This window comes from Pelophylax lessonae, assembly GCF_965119305.1.
Source record: "Pelophylax lessonae genome assembly, chromosome: 5".
Lineage (NCBI taxonomy): Eukaryota > Metazoa > Chordata > Amphibia > Anura > Ranidae > Pelophylax > Pelophylax lessonae.
In genome coordinates, this window is record NC_138772.1 from 171,406,177 (window position 1) to 171,425,542 (window position 19,366).

General features: G+C 43.0%; 1 protein-coding gene across 1 annotated transcript in view; it reads left to right on the forward strand.

Annotated features, from left to right (window-relative positions):
- The window catches only part of ENTPD3 (ectonucleoside triphosphate diphosphohydrolase 3), a 76,057-nt gene extending 56,919 nt beyond the window's left edge, over positions 1-19,138 (forward strand). The window contains exons 4-10 of the mRNA XM_082258373.1: positions 271-421; positions 634-793; positions 1,623-1,853; positions 7,025-7,297; positions 14,984-15,094; positions 15,628-15,765; positions 18,633-19,138. Of these exons, the coding sequence (XP_082114499.1) occupies positions 271-421; positions 634-793; positions 1,623-1,853; positions 7,025-7,297; positions 14,984-15,094; positions 15,628-15,765; positions 18,633-18,821 (1,253 nt within the window). The 3' untranslated portion in view covers positions 18,822-19,138. The remainder of the gene's footprint in view (positions 1-270; positions 422-633; positions 794-1,622; positions 1,854-7,024; positions 7,298-14,983; positions 15,095-15,627; positions 15,766-18,632) is intronic.
- Positions 19,139-19,366: the final 228 nt, after the last annotated feature.

Below are 19,366 nucleotides of genomic sequence, written 5' to 3' on the forward strand. Positions count from 1 at the left end.
TCATTGCGAAGGAGTGAAGAAGAGGTGAGTATTTTCTATCTACAATTACAAGGTGAGTAAAAAAAAAAATATATATACCTAACTATCCAATTCCTTTTCAGGTGAAGAAGATCCAGCGGATGGGCACAAAATCGATTAGGTCGATTTTGTGCCCGGAACTCCGCTTTAAAGACAGGTTATACTTAACAGTTCTGTTCAAAGGTATATTAAAATCCTAAAGGACCAAAATACCATGCTAAAACTATAATTTGACTTCTGCTATGTCATCAGGCCTTGGCATCTCCAGTTATGCTGCTGAACCTGAAAAAGCTGCTGAGAACGTAGATAACTGTATGAAGAAAGTAATAGATGTAATACCACATAAGCAGCAAAACAGCACTCCGGCATATTTGGGAGCCACTGCGGGAATGAGGCTTCTACGGTGAGTGATTCATTACATTTATAGAAAGAGATTTCCTCCCATAAATTACACTACAGCAGCATCAGACAGATCAAGTCACACACAACACATTTGATTTTACATTCATAGTCTTCATAGTCTATGAATAGAAAATACTAGCAACTTTTTTGTTTATGGCTGCCATTGAAAATCAATTTAGTTTCTCAGCATTTTGTCTCCTGTAAACCACATAGGTTAAAAAATGAAAGTGCTGCCCAAGGAGTCCTTACCAGTATTGAGAACTACTTCCAAACCCAGCCTTTTGATTTTAGAGGAGCTCACATCATAACTGGTCAGGAGGAAGGCGTGTACGGATGGATCACAGTCAACTACTTACTGGGAAATTTCTTGGAGGTGTGTGAAAAGAAAGTGCATGATTTCTATATCGTGATATTTGACATCTCATGATCCTATTTCAGTATAAAAATGTTACATAGTTACATAATGTAGTAAAGCAACACAAAAAGTCTAACTTGCAGTCAGTAGGATGTGTCACTTGTGCATCACTTGTGCGGATGACTCTTCTGTTAGGTAAAATCCTCCTCCATCCATGTAAGTAAGACATTAGGAGTCTGTTTAGACCCCTGATATTTCACCAAAGCCTCCCAGTGGGGGTCTTAAAAATAATGAAAAAAATATTTAAAAATAAAATTGTAAAAATAACATAAAATGGTGAAAAAATTTAAAAATAAAACAACATATAACTACTGAAACCAGTAGTTACATAGTTACATAGTTACATAGTAGGTGAGGTTGAATAAAGACAATAGTCCATCCAGTTCAACCTGTGTGGGTGTGTGTGGCTGTAATCATCTCACATAGCCCTTAATGTCCTGATCCTTGAGATGTAAGTCTAAGAGTCTTTTGAAAGCCACCATACTACTGGTGGTGGAACTACCAGGGTCACAAATGTCCTTGCGACTGGGCTCTGGTGTTTCCCCACTGTGGGGGGACTCCAAGATGGCAGGAAGGTGGCCCACTGTAGGACTGTAATAAAGGGTTCCACGATGGGAGTAAAGTGGCCCCAGATCGGTGTGAAGGGCCCTCGTCGGGGGCTAGGGGCGCCCATCATGGTTTCTTGCACTGGGGCCCTGAAGGTTTTGGTTACACGTCTGGCTGATTTGATGATTTACTGTTTATATAAAACATAGAATGTGCATATAATGGTATTTTCTTCCTTTAGAAAAACATTTGGAGTACATGGGTACATCCTGATGGTGCAGAGACAACAGGAGCTTTGGATTTGGGTGGTGCTTCAACGCAGATATCTTTTATTCCAGAGAAGTCTGAACAGAACCCAAACAACACAGTGGAAGTTACTCTATATGGTTATAAATACAATGTATACACTCACAGCTTTCAGTGTTTTGGCAGAGATGAATCTGAAAAGCGTCTGCTGGCATCACTGGCTCAGGTATTAGGATATGAACATAGACATGGTATATGTGTGTGTGCTCTGCCAGAGAAACACTATGGACAAGCTCCTTCTAATGTTCTAATATGAGAAAGGAGGACACCTTTAAAACAAAGTAGGCAAAGGACAAAACTCCTGTTCCCCAGGTATGAGGACTATGAAGAATAAATATGTCTAAAGTGATTGGTTAAAATCGTGAAAAAAAATGTGAGTGCTTTTTTCACCACTCTTTTATTCCTTTAAGTGACATTTCAAAATAAATGCAATAATTTAGAGACTAGACAGATGGTTTAGTTCGACATAACACTTCACATTTATATTGTGCTTTTTTTTTTTTTTTGGAGGCAGACATCAGAAATGAAAGAGTGATAAAATAGGGACAGTCGCCTCAAATAAGTGACAGTTGGAAGCTGGATTAATGGATCTGCTTAAATTACCGGTTTAAAACACACTGCCTTTGCGATCTCCGGCGGGTGCCAATCTATTGTTAGCGGCACCCCAAACGCATATTGCAAATGCACTGTATTTGCGGGCACCTGATTATATGAGACCACAGTGCCATGCCACTTGGTGAGCTGTGTTTTTCAAAAGTAGTGCACTCACTACTTTTTGTCTGATTTGTCGCAATTTCAGCCCGTTTAAATGAATGGGCTAAAAATTTCACTGCAGGGGAATGTACAGGAATGACACAGGAACGAGCACTGCATTCTTGCGCTTCAGGAAACAGCTTTATTTTAAAAGATAGGTAGATAAAAACTAAACTGTAAAATCCCCGGTCTGAAAGTTGCGTCATAGAAATATTTTCGGAAATGAAAGTGTCACTAAACACACAAAAGTCAAATCAGTCTGTATATGCAGTAAATCATGATTGTTATACACACTGTGGAACTAAAGGGGTTAATCCTATGAATTGTGTAAAAAGGCTGTTTGATCCTGTCTTCTCTGATCCTCCCCTTCTTCCACAGTCCTCAATCGATCTCCTGAATGCCCCAAGCCTTGGGTGCACTCTGCACATGCTCAGTTTGGTGTGTATTGCTAGAGAGTTTTTTTTTTGGGAGGGTGCATGTGCTCAGCACAGGGCCAATAAGCTCTGTCCAGACAGAGGGTCAGGGGTCATGCAGCCTCTTGGACAGTCAGAGAAGAATGAAAACTTCTCCTACAAACTGAACACTAATATAAGTCACAAGACTGCTATATATGGCTGATGAGAAAAGGTTTTTAGCAGTTTATATTTACTAAAATGTTTGCATTTCCATGTTCTGTGTGTAGCACTACCCCCCAAGGAGCCGTTTGAGTGTATACGGCTCCAGGGCCGGCCTTTGGGGTGTGCAAGCTGTGCGGCCACACAGGGCGCCATGGGCAACAGGGGCACCGTGCAGCCATCACAGCTTGCAAATGATGAGGCCGCACAGCGGGAGGTAAGCGGCGACTGCGGCCTGGAGAGGGTTACCACAGGCCGTGGCCGCCGCTTACCTCCCGCTGTGCGGCTGTACCTGTGTCTCCGAGTTCCGAGTCCGGACTGTCTGCAGGGCTGAGCTGTGTATCTCATTAGCTCGCACAGGGCGCCTGAACACCTAAGGCCGGCCCTGTACGGCTCTTTACTCTGCCTCTCAACCCCAAGAACACTCTCAGCTCCTCTGGCACACCTAGCAATAATGTTAGTGCGAACACCACCAATAAAAGACACACATTGTAGTAAAGCACAGAAATAATCTTTACTGTGAAATTTCTTACGAATGGAAACAAACAGTAGCAGTATAGCTGAACAGTAGACAAATATATCTCAAGTAGGTCAACTGTGTAATAATGACTGAGAATCAAGAGCAATAGAACTCCATGGTGCTGCCTGGCTGCTCTCAGGGAACTCCTCAAGACAAATAACCCCGAGAGCAGAGGCAAAACACTTTAACAAAGACAGATCACAAAATGGCAAACGCAGTACCGGATTGACCACCACTCTACTTAAACTGGGCTCTATGAGTCAAGGCAGGAGGAGAGCAGAGGAATAACCCTTTCTTATGTCAGATCTCTCCCTTCTGTCTCCTGACACCACAGTCCCACAGGCCCACAGAACCACAAACACTGCACCTAGTTCAGTGTTCAAAAGTGTAACTCCCAAGTTCAGATTACCTCACTAGTACACTACATATACTGAGCCCTGGGTATATGTGTGTGCCCGTATGGCACCAGAAACTTCAGTCCCTTAGAAGAAGAAGGCCTTGAATCTTCAGCTAGCCACTTTATTTGGTGCACCTAGATAACTGGTTTAGTAGAGTGAGAATGCAGTATACTGGCAGTATCAGGGTGGCAAGGCGTACACTGTGACTGCTTATCAGGGTGTAGTATGACTCAGGTTCTACAGATGTAGGCAGAAATAGGCAACTTTGTCTGCATGCAGTGTCTCTGTATCTCTGTAAAATGGGCAAGTGCCCGCTCACCAATCCTGCAACCAAGGCCCAAGTGAAGTGTCCTTGAACAGGCAGGCTCTTTGGGTTGCACGACTGGCTACCTCACAACGGGAGTGCCTCACGCCGTTTGCGCGGGTGCGCCTGAAGAATACACCTGGGATCCCCCTCTCAGGCACGATGTCCCTGCCTGGCCGTGGATGCAACACACGGACCTGGGAAGGCAGCACCTCTTCCCTGAGTCGGTCTTCTCCCTTGCTTCGTGATGTCTTCCTAGCTGCCAGGCAGCCTCTTGGTCTCTTTCCCCTCTTTGCCCCAAAAGCAAGCTGGGGTGTGCAGTCCTGCCCCCATAGAAGGCTGTGGGGGCCAATGAAGAAGCAGGGGAGGGAACAGAACTGCGGCTGTGTCCTCTGCGAGAGCCGCTGGCACACAGTGTAATGCGAGGAGGAGATAGGGGGGGTAATTCCCCCGCAGGAGCTGACAGGCTTGTCTCCCTTAAAATAGACTGTGTCATTCCCAGGCGGCCGCCCCCCGCTACATGTGGGAGCCCAGATATAGTGAATGCCGGGTTCTGGGTTTAGTAGCATTTTAAAAGTAGGTCACTGTAATAAATTACATTATAGATCAATACTTTACATGTAAAATATCCAAAATAGTATCTATATTAGTAGAATCCCCCAAGTGGAAGGGGGATCCAATTTCCACACCAAAAGATCATGGGCCTTTTATCGTATAAACCATCAATAAAGTGGCTGTATATAAGGGTAACTTTGGCATCTCTCCCAAATAAGCATGAAAAAAATACCACACGGGCAAAAGAGGGGAGAAAAGAGGAACTTTAGTGATGCCCAGAAAACTGTTCAACAATAATATGAATAAAATTCAAATATTTATTGAGATAAACATTAAAATAACTCCTAAGTAAACCTCATGGGAGAACATTGAAAAACATGACATATAATAGCATAAAAATACTACATATATTAAAGCTGTAGAAAAAGGTAACTAATAGTGGATTGCCAAATGTAAAATGATAAGATCCAAATGGAATCTGTCCAAAGCTCTGATGCATTTCACCTTAATCAGTCTACAAAATTAGAATCTCTAGAAAACATATATGTACGTATATACAGTGGACTGTATATACTTACATATGTTTGTTTTATAGAGATTCCAATGTGATGCTAATACTCACGCATCGGGGCTCTGGGAGCATGCCTTTGGGATCTCATAATTTTACTTTCTCCCCTCTTTTGCCCATGTGATTTTTTCATGGGCCTTTTATCTTACATATATATAGATATTAACTTCTTCCCGCCCGCGTTATAGCCGAAAGACGGCTACATCTCAGACCTTAATTGCCAGGAGGGCATCCATGTACGTCGTCCCATTCATGAGCTGCCTGCGCAGTCCCAGGCACTTATCATGGGATTAGCTGTCAGCCAATTACAGCTGATCACATGATGTAAACTGCAGCCGGCAGTCAGATTTTTTCTTCTCCTCACACTGTCAGCGTAAGGAGAAAAAAGCAGATCGCCGGCTGCTGTCAGAGGGATATCGGCCCCGAAGAGGAAGAGCAATTGTGCCCACCAGTGCTACATACCAGTGCCTACCAGTGCCACCTACCAGTGTAGGTCAGTGCCACCTACCAGTGCCCACCAGTGCCACCTATCAGTGTCACCTATTAGGCCCACCAGTGCCACCTATCGATGCCCACCAGTGCAACCTATCAGTGCCCCATCATCAGTGCTGCCTATCAGTGTCACTTACTAGTGCCTATCATTGCCCATCAGTGCCACCCATCAGTGCCACCTATCAGTGCCCATCAGTGCCACCTATTAGTGCCCATCAGTGCCACCTATTAGTGCCCTTCAGTGCCGCCCATCAGTGCCACCCATCAGTGCCGTCCATCAGTGCTACTGTTCAGTGCAACCTATCAGTGCCCTCCAGTGCCACTTTATCAGTGCCGCCTTATCAGTGCCCATCAGTGTCACCTATCAGTGCCCATCAGTGCAGCCTATAAGTTCCCATCAGTGCAGCCTATCAGTGCCCATCAGTGAAGCCTGTCAGTGCCGCCACATTAGCGCACATCAATGAAGGAGAAAAATTACCTGCTTGCTAAATTTTATAGCAAACTATAAAAACTTTATTTTTTTTTTTCTTCAAAATTTTTCGGTCTTTTTTGTTGGTTCAGCAAAAAATAAAAATCCCAGTAGTGATTAAATACCACCAAAAGAAAGCTACATTTGTTTGAAAAAAAAAAAATGATACAAATTTAATTTGGGTACAGTGTTGCATGACCGTGCAATTTTCATTCAAAGTGCGACAGCACTGAAAGCTGAGAATTGGCCTGGGCAGGAAGGGGGTTTAAGTGCCCAGTAGGCAAGTGGTTAAAAGTATTACATATGCAATAATATGTGTAATTAGAGAGGGAACAGGGATAACCACCCTGAAGCTACTACCTTGTTCTTTATTTGTATTAAAAGTGAAGTGTTCACATGTTTTTGTAAGATCAGTTCCTGAAGCAGGCTGTTCAAACAGCTTTCTAAATTTGAGAAGTGGCAACCATTCTATGGAACAACACAAAGGGCCTCCAATCAAACAATAGATTTTCCATTTTTCTTGGAAATCCCTTTGATGTGTATTATTTTCATTCTCTTTTGTATTTGTATAATTTGTAAGAGGAACTGTAAATGTATTTTCTAGTACCTGAAACTCTAAGTATTTTTTATATATGCTTTTACTAATGCTTTGTTTCTTGTTCAGGGAATACGTGGGCAAGCCTATGTCGATAACCCATGCTATCCTCGCAACTACAAAGTCAATCTAACAATGAATCACATATTTGGAAGTCTGTGTTCAGCCAAATTCCGGCCAGCTAATTACAACCCAGATCAGTTTGTTCGTTTTAAGGGGACAGGAGACCCAGACCAGTGCCTGTACAGGGTGTCCACTTTATTTAATTTCACTGCATGTCATGGGGAACAGGACTGTTCTTTTGATGGAGTTTACCAACCCAACGTAAAAGGAAAATTTTCGGTAAGGACCATAATTATGTTTAATCACTTTTTTAAGAGTTTGCAGACAATACGATCTTGCAGAACAGTTAAAAATCTCATCTAGACAAATGCATCCAAACTTGTACAACCCTGGATTATGATATTTAGGAGTATAATGTAGATCATTTAAAGAGAAGTATGGGTTTTTGTTTTTTTGCAGAATCATAATACTTATCTAGGTGAATACATCATCAGTCCGATGCTGCATCTGTCCCTCAAAAGCTCTAACACTGACAACCAAATGATCAAACACTGCCGATCGCTCGGTTCTCAGTCACCGACTCTCATCTCTGCCCCCACCCCGCGTTCACTGGAGCACTGGGCTGTGGAGGGGGCAGGAGCGGCCGGCTTAGGCTCTCAGCCACTCGCTGAGAGGCTGAGCTGTTTGCCAGTCTGGGCATGTGGGCAGATCCCACCTTCATTGTCATGATCTTGCCTGAGCCGGGACCGACTCTGTGATATCAGCTGACAGCGAGCTTCAAACCGATGTCTGCGGAAAATGGTTTACAGGAGTGCAGAACGAACTGCACTCCTGTGACCCACAGGAAAAGTACAGTCAAGCGAGCTTTGGCTGTACTTCTCCTTTAAGTAGGTTTAACCAGTGCCAACAAAACATACATATCAAGTACAATATCATACCCCCCAGGTTGTCAAAAATCATTAAGCTGTACTAGAAAAAAGGGCAATTGGATAAGAAAAGTTACTCACTAGATAGGAAGCCCAATGGCTACATCAATTATAACTGGGGGTACGATATCTTGGGTAGCAGCCAATGTGGGAAAACCATATATCTAGTGAGGTATACATAAAAAACAGAAGGATTAAAGTAGGAAAGAGAAGAGGAAGAAGTAGAAAAAAAGGGTGGGCGTGGGAGTGGGGAGAAAAACAAAAGGAACAATGGGTGGTTCCTGGAGGCGAATGGGTCATCAATACCTTTGTAGGGGTAAAGGAGCCAAAATTAGAGGAATATCTAAAGTGTGACCATACTGCCTGTAGCATATTACTGTGATATCACATTATACTGTTGCTCTCCTGGTTGTGTCACTTGAAAAAACATGAAAAAGTGCCATTTGAAATGGATTGTATTTTAGTCGGGAGAAGATCTGTAAGGTCACGTATCAACAGACTTTGATGGACAAATGCAGTGCGCTTATGACATCAGTAATCTTCTGAGATCAATCAGAATTCAATGCAAACTATACTTGCAGATAACCTACATTTGACCTGCTTCAGCTGATTTTGCAATGACCCTAGACGTAGATGGGGAAAGAAGCAGTTCTGGCATGGACAAAGTCTGTCAAAACTGGCCATAAAAGCCTCTGTAACTAATTTTTTTTCACCTCAGGTGCAAGTCCTATGTGTGCAAAAACTGCTTTAAGCAGTTCAACGCTGGTTAGAGGAAGGTTATTTGAAGGTTAAATGCATACGTCAAAGTTTCTGAATGATCTTAGAAGCCTCCCAAACTGATGGCATTGGCACAAGCCCAAAGCACATTGTCACAGGCCTTAAAGTATACTAAAGGCAAAACTTTTTTTTAGTTTTGGATAGAGTGGAGATTAATTAGAACACCTGTATTGCTGTCTGTGCCCCCAATAGGAAGATTCACCCTCTCTATTTTTCCTGTTTACTATTATCATTGGAAGTGAAAGTAAAGAAAATCCCATATTCTGAATTGTCCCCAGAAAAGTAATAGAAGGGAACACTAATTCTGGTGAGTGAAGGTAAGAAAGATCTGCTGCTCCAGGTGAGATGAGTGCATCTGATGGATCCTCCACATGAGTGCCAGCCCCGGCTCGCCTCCATGAACAAAATCAAGATAAGAAGAAACGGCCGCACATCACTGGAGTTCCAAATGCCTTTATTGTGATTTCCAAAGTGGCACGATAAAACACCAACCAGTCCAGGTAGACATGTTTCACACAGTATAACTGTGCTTAATCATTACTAATGATTAAGCGCAGTTGTACTGTGTGAAACGCGTCTACCTGGACTGGTTAGTGTTTTGTCCTGCCACTTTAGAAGTCACAAAAAAAGCACTTGGAACTCCAGTGATGTGCGGCCGTTTCTTCTTATCTTGACTAGTTCTGGAGACCTGGGGTTCCCAAGGAATTCCCCTAATTTGCAGGGATTTCCTCTCACTTCCTGTTTGGCTACAGGGCAGGAAGTGAAGTTGAATCTTCGAAATGGGACACAGATGGCGAAACAAACCCTGACAGGGGTTATAACCTCCCTTACTCTATCCAAAATAAAAAAAAGTGTTGCGTATAGTTTGACCTTAAACCTGCTCTACCTCTGTTCAACAAACAAGGATGCAAACTATGGAAAACAGGGCGATGATAACAAATAGGGTAGCAATTGACCATTTTAAAGGCCATGAAGAAAACATTTATTTTTAACTTACAATGGACTATATGATCCATTTTTCATGAGTTTCAATACCCACATTGGCAGTAACAAGCGTATTGGCAAGCACTGTAGTGATGTCAGCTGTAATAAAGAGAATTATGTTATCACGGCTCAAGAATAATGAAAGCTATTAAGAAAATGGAACTAAGTGCTATTTATGGATGAAAATTTAATCTTTCAAACAAAAGAAGGGAATAAAAGCTAGAAGGGTGTACTGAAATCATTTTTCAGGATTTGGTTGTGCCCTTTACTACTTCCCCACACTAAGGTTTAGGGTTGAGTACATTTACCGGGTTTGGCGAATCCTGTTTAAATTTCGTGAAATCCAAACCTAGCAGCAAATCCTATTAAAGTCACTGGGAGGGAAATCTTGTTTGTACGTTTTTACCATGTTTAGGGATATTAGGCAAAATACTGTAAATACAAAGGGCGTGAGAAGCTGGGCAATGCCAGAGAGCACATGTACCAATGCAAAAAACAAAAAAAAAAAAAAAAAAACCCCAAAAAATACAGGACAGCAGAGAAAGGGGAATACCTTAAAGCTGAGTGTGGTGTTCACTATGACTTTCACAGACAGCCATAGTGACATTGTACATTGGCAGCACAGATTTGGCTAGGGAATTGGTATTTTTTTGTTTTTACAAATAACCTGATTTACATACAGCAGCAGCACCCCAAACTGATTTTTTTCGGTAGGAATGTAGTAACTAAAATAACAAAGGAGAAAAATGGGGTTCTTTGTAATATTCCATAAAAAGTCCCTTATCCAAGAATACAGCCTAGGTGGTGAGAAAAGGGAGATCGGCAAATCTGTGCCTCCCCTTCTTCCTGTAGAAGACCAGGCTACATGTCTTTCAAGATGGAGAGAGGAAACTTAGCAAGGGGGGGATAGCAAAGCTCAATGTTGAGGAATAAGGGCCCCGTTCCCACCTCAAAAAAGAGGGTGGGGATAATATGAGGGACATTAAGATGGGATTTCTGATGAATCCCAAACTGAGTGATGAACATGTGGTTTATTGAAAGTGCCACCTTTTTTTTTCCAAACCATGCAAGTCAGTGAAAATATAACAAGATTTAAATCTATTTGTAGTGGTCAGGCAGAGAACAAACATATTTTTTATAATCTACACTAAATTAGTTAGCTTAAGAAGACAAGTTGAATAAACAAAACTGCCAACAGAATTATAAATCCTGCTTATCTTCATACACAGGGATACGTTTGATCCCATGAACCTAGGGAATGCCAGTGAGCTTATTATGGAATATGTATAAGATAGGCTCCCTAGAGATAATTTTCATACTAGCACATGGAGGCCCTTATATTGGATCCCATAACTAGGGATGGGCCGAACAACCCTCTGTTCAGTTCGCAGCAGAACTCCCGAACTGGTGAAATGTTCTAACCCGAACAGTGAACGCCATTGAAGTGTATAGGAGCTGAACAGGAAAAATCAAAAGTGCCCATTTTGAAGGCTTAAATGCAAGTAATTGGCCTTAAAAGGGGTATAGGGGTCTGGGTACCGCCCTGGGGGACATGTATCAATAAAAAAATAAAAAAATAAAAAAAAGATTGTTTTTTTCAGGAGCGATGATTTTATTTATGCTTAAAGTGCAACAATAAAAATTCAAAATTCCTTTAAATATAGTGCCTGGGGGGTCACCTTAATGTGTCTGTAAAGTGGCATATCTGTAGCATGAATGGTATAAAATAGCTGCGCTATGCACCACTTAACTAAAAGTCAGCTGACACTCAATAACTAACATTAATCAAATAAATGAATATAGAAAGCAGCTACACAAAAAATGACCCTGAAAAGTCACGAAACATAAAACCATATAAAATTGTAGCGCTTAAAACTGGTGTTAAAAAAGTCCTTGAATTTAAAAGGGACAGTCTTTAAGATCAATCCAAGTGCTGGATAACCACGTGCAGATGGAAACTATGTAAGCAATCCTTCCTTTCTTCAAAGGCCACGTGACACAGACCACCACCAAGATAGGTATTATAAATATCCTTACCAGATATCACCATGTATTAAGCAATGAAATAATATGGACCTCAAAGACATAGGATCGATCCCGATAGATGTCCAGGGCACACTATATCACAAACACCGGAGTCCTCTCACACTTTTGCTCAAAAATATAAGAGAAACCTCTCATGGTGCAGTACGCTTTCAAAGAATTTATTGACACAAACTTCAAAACATATTGCACTCACATTTTTTATATCTGTAGCATGCTTACAATTTCTAAAGAAAATCCCATTTAAAATGACTTACAGGTGTGGTCTGGTATGGATTTGGAGGGGAACTCCATGCCAAAATTACAAAAAAACGGCGTGGGTTCCTCTCCCCCAAAAACTATATCAGACCCTTATCCGGGCATGCAGCCTGGCAGGTCAGTAAAGGGAGGGGATGAGTTAGCGCCCCCCCCCCTCCTGAACCATACCAGACCACATGCCCTCAACATGGGGGGGGGGGTGGGTGCTGTGGGGCAAGGGGGGTGTCACCGGGGTTGTCGCGTGAAATCAAAAGGGGACGGTGTCATCGAGCGACATAGCCAGGTGGCCACATGTAAGAAATTTCAAATGGCAGAGCATGCATTCGTCAGGAAGCCTCCCAGGAAGCAAGAACATTTTAACATTTTTTTTTTTCCGGGTGTGGTGGGCAGCGTTATCGACGATGGATTTACAGTGGGTACGGAAAGTATTCAGACCCCCTTAAATTTTTCACTCTTTGTTATATTGCAGCCATTTGCTAAAATCATTTAAGTTCATTCTTCTTCCTCATGAATGTACACACAGCACCCCATACTGACAGAAAAACACAGAATTGTTGACATTGTTGCAGATTTATTAAAAAAGAAAAACTGAAATATCACATGGTCCTAAGTATTCAGACCCTTTGCTCAGTATTTAGTAGAAGCCCCCTTTTGATCTAATACAGCCAGGAGTCTTTTTGGGAAAGAAGCAACAAGTCTTTCACACCTGGATTTGGGGATCCTCTGCCATTCCTCCTTGCAGATCCTCTCCAGTTCTGTCAGGTTGGATGGTAAACGTTGGTGAACAGCCATTTTTAGGTCTCTCCAGAGATGCTCAATTGGGTTTAAGTCAGGGCTCTGGCTGGGCCATTCAAGAACAGTCACGGAGTTGTTGTGAAGCCACTCCTTCGTTATTTTAGCTGTGTGCTTAGGGTCATTGTCTTGTTGGAAGGTAAACCTTCGGCCCAGTCTGAGGTCCAGAGCACTCTGGAGAAGGTTTTTGTCCAGGATATCCCTGTACTTGGCCGCATTCATCTTTCCCTCGATTGCAACCAGTCGTCCTGTCCCTGCAGCTGAAAAACACCCCCACAGCATGATGCTGCCACCACCATGCTTCACTCTTGGGACTGTATTGGACAGGTGATGAGCAGTGCCTGGTTTTCTCCACACATACTGCTTAGAATTAAGGCCAAAAAGTTCTATTTTGGTCTCATCAGACCAGAGAATCTTATTTCTCACCATCTTGGAGTCCTTCAGGTGTTTTTTAGCAAACTCCATGCGGGCTTTCATGTGTCTTACACTGAGGAGAGGCTTCCGTAGGGCCACTCTGCCATAAAGCCCCGACTGGTGGAGGGCTGCAGTGATGGTTGACTTTCTACAACTTTCTCCCATCTCCTGACTGCATCTCTGGAGCTCAGCCACAGTGATCTTTGGGTTCTTCTTTACCTCTCTCACCAAGGCTCTTCTCCCCCGATAGCTCAGTTTGGCCGGACCGCCACCTCTAGGAAGGGTTCTGGTCGTCCCAAACGTCTTCCATTTGAGGATTATGGAGGCCACTGTGCTCTTAGGAACCTTAAGTGCAGCAGAAATCTTTTTGTAACCTTGGCCAGATCTGTGCCTTGCCACAATTCTGTCTCTGAGCTCTTCAGGCAGTTCCTTTGACCTCATGATTCTCATTTGCTCTGACATGCATTGTGATCTGGAAGGTCTTATATAGACAGGTGTGTGGCTTTCCTAATCAAGTCCAATCAGTATAATCAAACACAGCTGGACTCAAATGAAGGTGTAGAAACATCTCAAGGATGATCAGAAGAAATGGAAAGCACCTGAGTTAAATATATGAGTGTCACAGAAAAGGGTCTGAATACTTAGGACCATGTGATATTTCAGTTTTTCTTTTTTAATAAATCTGCAACAATGTCAACAATTCTGTGTTTTTCTGTCAGTATGGGGTGCTATGTGTACATTCATGAGGAAGAAGAATGAACTTAAATGATTTTAGCAAATGGCTGCAATATAACAAAGAGTGAAAAATTTAAGGGGGTCTGAATACTTTCCGTACCCACTGTACATCGAGGGACACCTCTTTTTTTATTTCTTAATAAAGGATTTGTCAAAAACTGTCTTGTGTTTATTACTTTTGTACACTTTTTTGGTGAATGGGTAGGGGTACTATGTACCTAATACCCATTCATGTTTGGGGGGGGGGGGGGCTGGGATCTGGAGGCCCCCTTGTTAAAGGGGACTTCCAGATTGTGATAAGCCCCCCTGCCCTCAGACCCCGACAACCACAGCCCAGGGTTGTTGGAAAGAGGACCTTGCCCCTATCAACATGGGGACAAGGTGCTTTGGGGTGGAGGGGCAAATATTAGGGGTCTAAACAGGGGGAATATGCACCACACGGGATGATTAGGGTGTGCCCAGGCACACTTGGCACACCCTGTGCACACATCTATGCATGTCTTTTAGACTGGAGTAAATGACCTATAGTACCTACAGATGAGCTGCTGAGTTAAGTTTAATACCATTTCCAGAATTAAGGTTATGACTGTGCTAAGCTAGTAGCAAGTGTTTAGGAGGGTCCACTGAAGTATAATCAAACAATGAAACTACAAGAAATAAGTGCAAATGATACCACCGTGTAAAATTGGCCAACAGCAGGACAATTTTATCAGGAATAGCTGGTATATGCTTAACTTTTTCATGGGGATAGGAGAATGTAATAAATTATGCAGCAGCCTGCTGTGAGAAAAAAGGCATCTCTAGTGAATGCTGCTTTGAGCACCTCAACATGTAATAAAAATCATGAACCCCGCTCCCCCCCCCCCACCAAAATAAAAAAATATTTAAGACACAAGCCTGTTTTTTTAAAGGGGAACCTTGAAAAAAAACTGTAACTTGACCTAAAAGAAAAATCACATACAATAAAACCAACATAATAATGTAAATGGAGGAATTTATACTATACACGTGTTTTTTTATTCTATTTATTTTACAGGCATTTTCAGGATTTTATTATACAGCAAATGCTTTAAATCTTACTGGACATTTCTCATTAGAGGAATTCAACTCAAGTATGTCGTCTTTCTGTTCTCAAGATTGGAGCAAGGTCTGAATTTTTCTCTTTGTTTGTAGCTTGATTTGACTAATGGTGCCAAGTTGTAAGTGATAAAAATGTGGTTTTATTGCTTTGTGTATTGCTATGGGGGTTTTATTTACTAGTGTGTAGTGTTCCCTAGCATTTTCTAATTGGAAGAAGTAGAGAGGCAAGGTGGTGACGTTATGCTTTCTACCTTGTCTCATCAGAGAATGCTTTGCATTCTTTGAGAAAATGAACAGAATTCTCTGAATGGCGTCTGTGCCACAACGACCTCTGGTGTTCACAATGCAGCGGGGTAGCCGCTCGGTACAGGACACAGAAGCTAGTGGAGATCACTGTAGTAGCAATGTCTACTACAGGGAATTTCCATTTTCCAGCGGGATCTCACAGGTATGGTATATGCATAGTTACATTAGTCCAAATTGGACCAATGTATCTATGTAAAAACATCTATACCTAGAATTCTACTGTAAAGAAATCTTAATTATAGCAACATGAGGGGCTCAGAAGATGCTGATAATGAATACAATTTATTTTTACAGCTTCCACAACTGCTTCCAAGGTTTGATGAAAAATATGCAAGGTCCTACTGCTTTTCAGCTAATTATATTTACTATCTACTGGTTCAAGGATATAAATTTGACATTGAGTCTTGGCCACAGATTCAGTTTCAAAAAGAGGTAAGTTTATAGATGACTTGATACTGAAACTGATAAAAGATGACGTATGGGCGAACACATTTTTTGCCATTTGCACAGTAAAAATGCCGGAAATCTAATGATGTGTGCCACACAGGCCCGGATTGGCTAATCGGGAGCACAGAGAGAATTCTTAGTGGGCTGGTCCAGTGCAGGGCCGGTGCAAGGGGTGGAACAATTTATTGTAGAAAGGGAGGGGCGCAGCGGGGGTGAAGTGCTGATAATGTGCGCTGATAATGTGCGCACCACCTGTAAGGCTTTTGTATGCTTAGGGCTCGGATTTAGTCTCAGCATCTTCTGTCTGCTTCTGTCCCCTACGGTAAGCCTGCCCACCACCTGCATTGCTTTAGAATTCTTAGCTCTGTGTCCAGGTTGAGTCCCGTCATTTTCTGCATCTTCTGTCCCCGCCCACCTCCTATCAGATCTGTAGTTAATGGTCTAGGGAAGTGCTATACGTGGTGGGCGGGCCAGTGGCGGGGATAGAGGCCGGCAGAAGATGAAGAAAATGTTCGGACTACATCCCTGGCAGAGCTAAGAATATTAAAGCAATGCAGGTGGTGGGCGGGCTGACAGATGGGGACAAAAGCAAACATAAGATGCCCAGATTAAACCCAAGAACATTGATGAATTACAGGTACAATGCAGTGATGTTCTGCTCTTTTCAGCTGAGCACTGTGGATATGATTGATAAATAGGGGAGTACTCAGCAGAAATATTTTTCAAAGTGACCTAGCGTTGGCGAGCAATAAAACATGCTACTGAGCCTCATTTTACAGCTCCCTATCTCTCCCGCCATTTAAGCTGTCGAGGGGGGTCAGTGTAGGTGTCAGTGAAGGGTTCAGTGTAGGGGGTCAGTGTAGGTGTCAATGTGGGGGGGGGTTCAGTATAGGGGGTCACTGAAGGGGTCAGTGGAGGGGGTCAGTGAAGGGGTCAGCGGAGGGGTCAATGTAGGGGGGTCGGTGTAAGGGTTCAGTGTAGGTGTCAGTGTAGGGGGGGGTTAGTGTAGGTGTCAGTGAAGGGGTCAGTGTAGGGGGGTCAGTGTAGGTGTCAGTGAAGGGGTCAATATAGGGGGTTGGCATAAGGGTTCAGTGTAGGTGTCAGTGTATGGGTGGTCAATGTAGGGGGGGTCAGTGTAGGTGTCAGTGAAGGAGTCAGTGTAGGGGGGTCAGTGTAGGTGTCAGTGAAGGGGTCAATGTAGGGGGGTCGGTGTAAGGGTTCAGTGCAGATATCAGTGTAGGGGGGTCAATGTAGGGTCAGTGTAGGTGTCAGTGAAGGGGTCAGTGTAGGGGGGTTAGTGTAGGGGGGTCAGTGTAGGTGTCAATTCAATGTGGGGGGGGGGGGGTCAGTGTAGGTGTCAGTGAAGGGGGGTCAGTGTAGGTGTCAGTGAAGGGGCAATGTAGGGGGGTCAGTGAAAGGGTTCACTGAAGGGGGGTGTCAATGTAGGCGGGTCAATGTAGGGGGCTCAGTGAAGGGGGGTCAGTGTAGGGGGGGTCAGTCCTTCCCTCTTTCTTTCCACCCCTCTCTCTCTCTCCCTCCCTCTTTCTTTCACCCCTCCTTCTCTCTCTCTCTCTCTCGCTCTCTCCCTCCCTCTCCTTCCCTCTTTCTTTCACCCCTCCTTCTCTCTCTCTCTCGCTCTCTACCTCCCTCCCTCTCCTTCCCTCTTTCCCCCCCTCTCTCTCTCTCTCACTCTCTCCCTCCCTCTACTTCCCTCTGTCTTTCACCCCCTCCTTCTCTCTCTCTCTCTCCCTAAATGAATTACAAGGCTGTAGAGAACAGTGCGCCATTGTAAACTTATATTCTGAGGTTTTAATTACATTATTTTAATATAGTCAGTCCTGAACTAAAGTGGGCCGGTCTAAGGCATGAAACTCCAGGGCTGAAAATGAGTCCCACCTCGGCCCTGGTGCCACATCTCTGGAGGTTGAAGCATTTGTTACATATCTTACTTTACTTTTGCAGCATCCTCCTGTTGGAGCTGAATGTCCAGCGATAAAGCTAGTAGCCGGAGCTGCAATACACCCAGTAATCTGATCAATGTGGGCTGCCCGCTCAGTGAGAGCGAGGCTTCTGTGATTGGAGGAGAGGAGATCATGAGATTCATCCACACTTCCTCCAATCACAGATGCTTGACTTCTTATCCCATATTCTGTGGACATTTTGGCATGCATTAAAGAGCAACTATATACCACCATACAGATCTTTTTTGTGTGTGTGTGTGTGTTTTTTTCTTTAAGTGGACAAGGCTACATGTCTCACTAAAGCCCCGTACACACGTACTGATCGTCGGCCGAACGATCGACCGTCTTTTGTCCAGGGCTGTCGTGTCTGTTGAAAACTGCAAAAGACTGCACACGAATTTTGTCGGCCAACAACAGCCGACTGCAGAAGTGATGTCATGTGATGGTTAACTTTCCTTGTCTTTTTTCTTTTCTGAGCATGCCCAGTCTTGCAAATCTGCTGTCTGTTGGCCGAATTCTGTACTGACTGGCGAAAAATCGGCCGTTCTGGTGTTGGCCAACAAAAATTTTAATGCCTGCATGACAGATTCTGTTCGGCCGAAAATGCGCTGTCGGCTGTCAGAAGCATCATACTAACAAGTCTACAATCGGCCGATCGGTCGTCGGCCGAATATTTACGGCGGACAATAGGTATGTGTGTACGGGGCTTAAGTTTGAAAGCTTTTGGAAACTTTGATAGGGTTGACCCGACAGGGGGTTTTAGCCCTTTTTTTTACTCCAAAATTAGAAAAAAAAGTCTTTAGTTCTAGTTTAAAACATAATTAGTTAAGTCAAACTAACATTTTTATTCTGCTTTTTTTTAAAAAAATAATACATCTTTTTGTTTAACAGGTTGGGAACAGCAGCATTGCCTGGTCATTGGGTTACATGCTGAACCTCACCAATATGATCCCTGCAGAGAGACCCTTGATTCTTCTCCCTTTAAGGCCTACGGTCTTTGCTGGACTTCTTTTCCTGTTTGCTGCAATATCATTACTCTGTCTTATATTTCTTGTGGTACTGCTAATCCGGGCATGCTGAGGATACTAGCAATATTTTCTCCACTGACTATAAGAACAGGAGTTTGCTTAGTTATTACACATGGACACTTTGACAATTATTTGTCTTGGAAAGATGTTCAAAATAATAGTCATGTTATCAATGTGCTGTGCCAAAAGATGGCATGTTATGGCTAGGTCTCATTGTATGGACACACCTCAGGGATTGTTTTATGGACAATAACAGAGACCTGGGAACCTTTGTGTATGATGACTAAAACTCCATAAAAAGGTGTAAATTTATTTATGAAAAATAAGGAGAGGGTTGATTTACTAAAACTGGGGAGTGCAAAATCTGGTGCAGTTCTGCATAGAAAACAAACAGCTTATAGCTTTTTTATTTTTTATTAAAACTTAGTTGAACAAGCTGAAGTTAGACGCTGATTGGCTACCATGCACAGCTGCACCAGACTTTGCACTCTCCTGTTATAGTAAATCAACCTCTAAAGCTGGGTACACACTATGAGAATATTGGAAGGAAAATTCCACAAGAGGCACAATCGTTAGGTTTTCGTATAGTGTGTACAC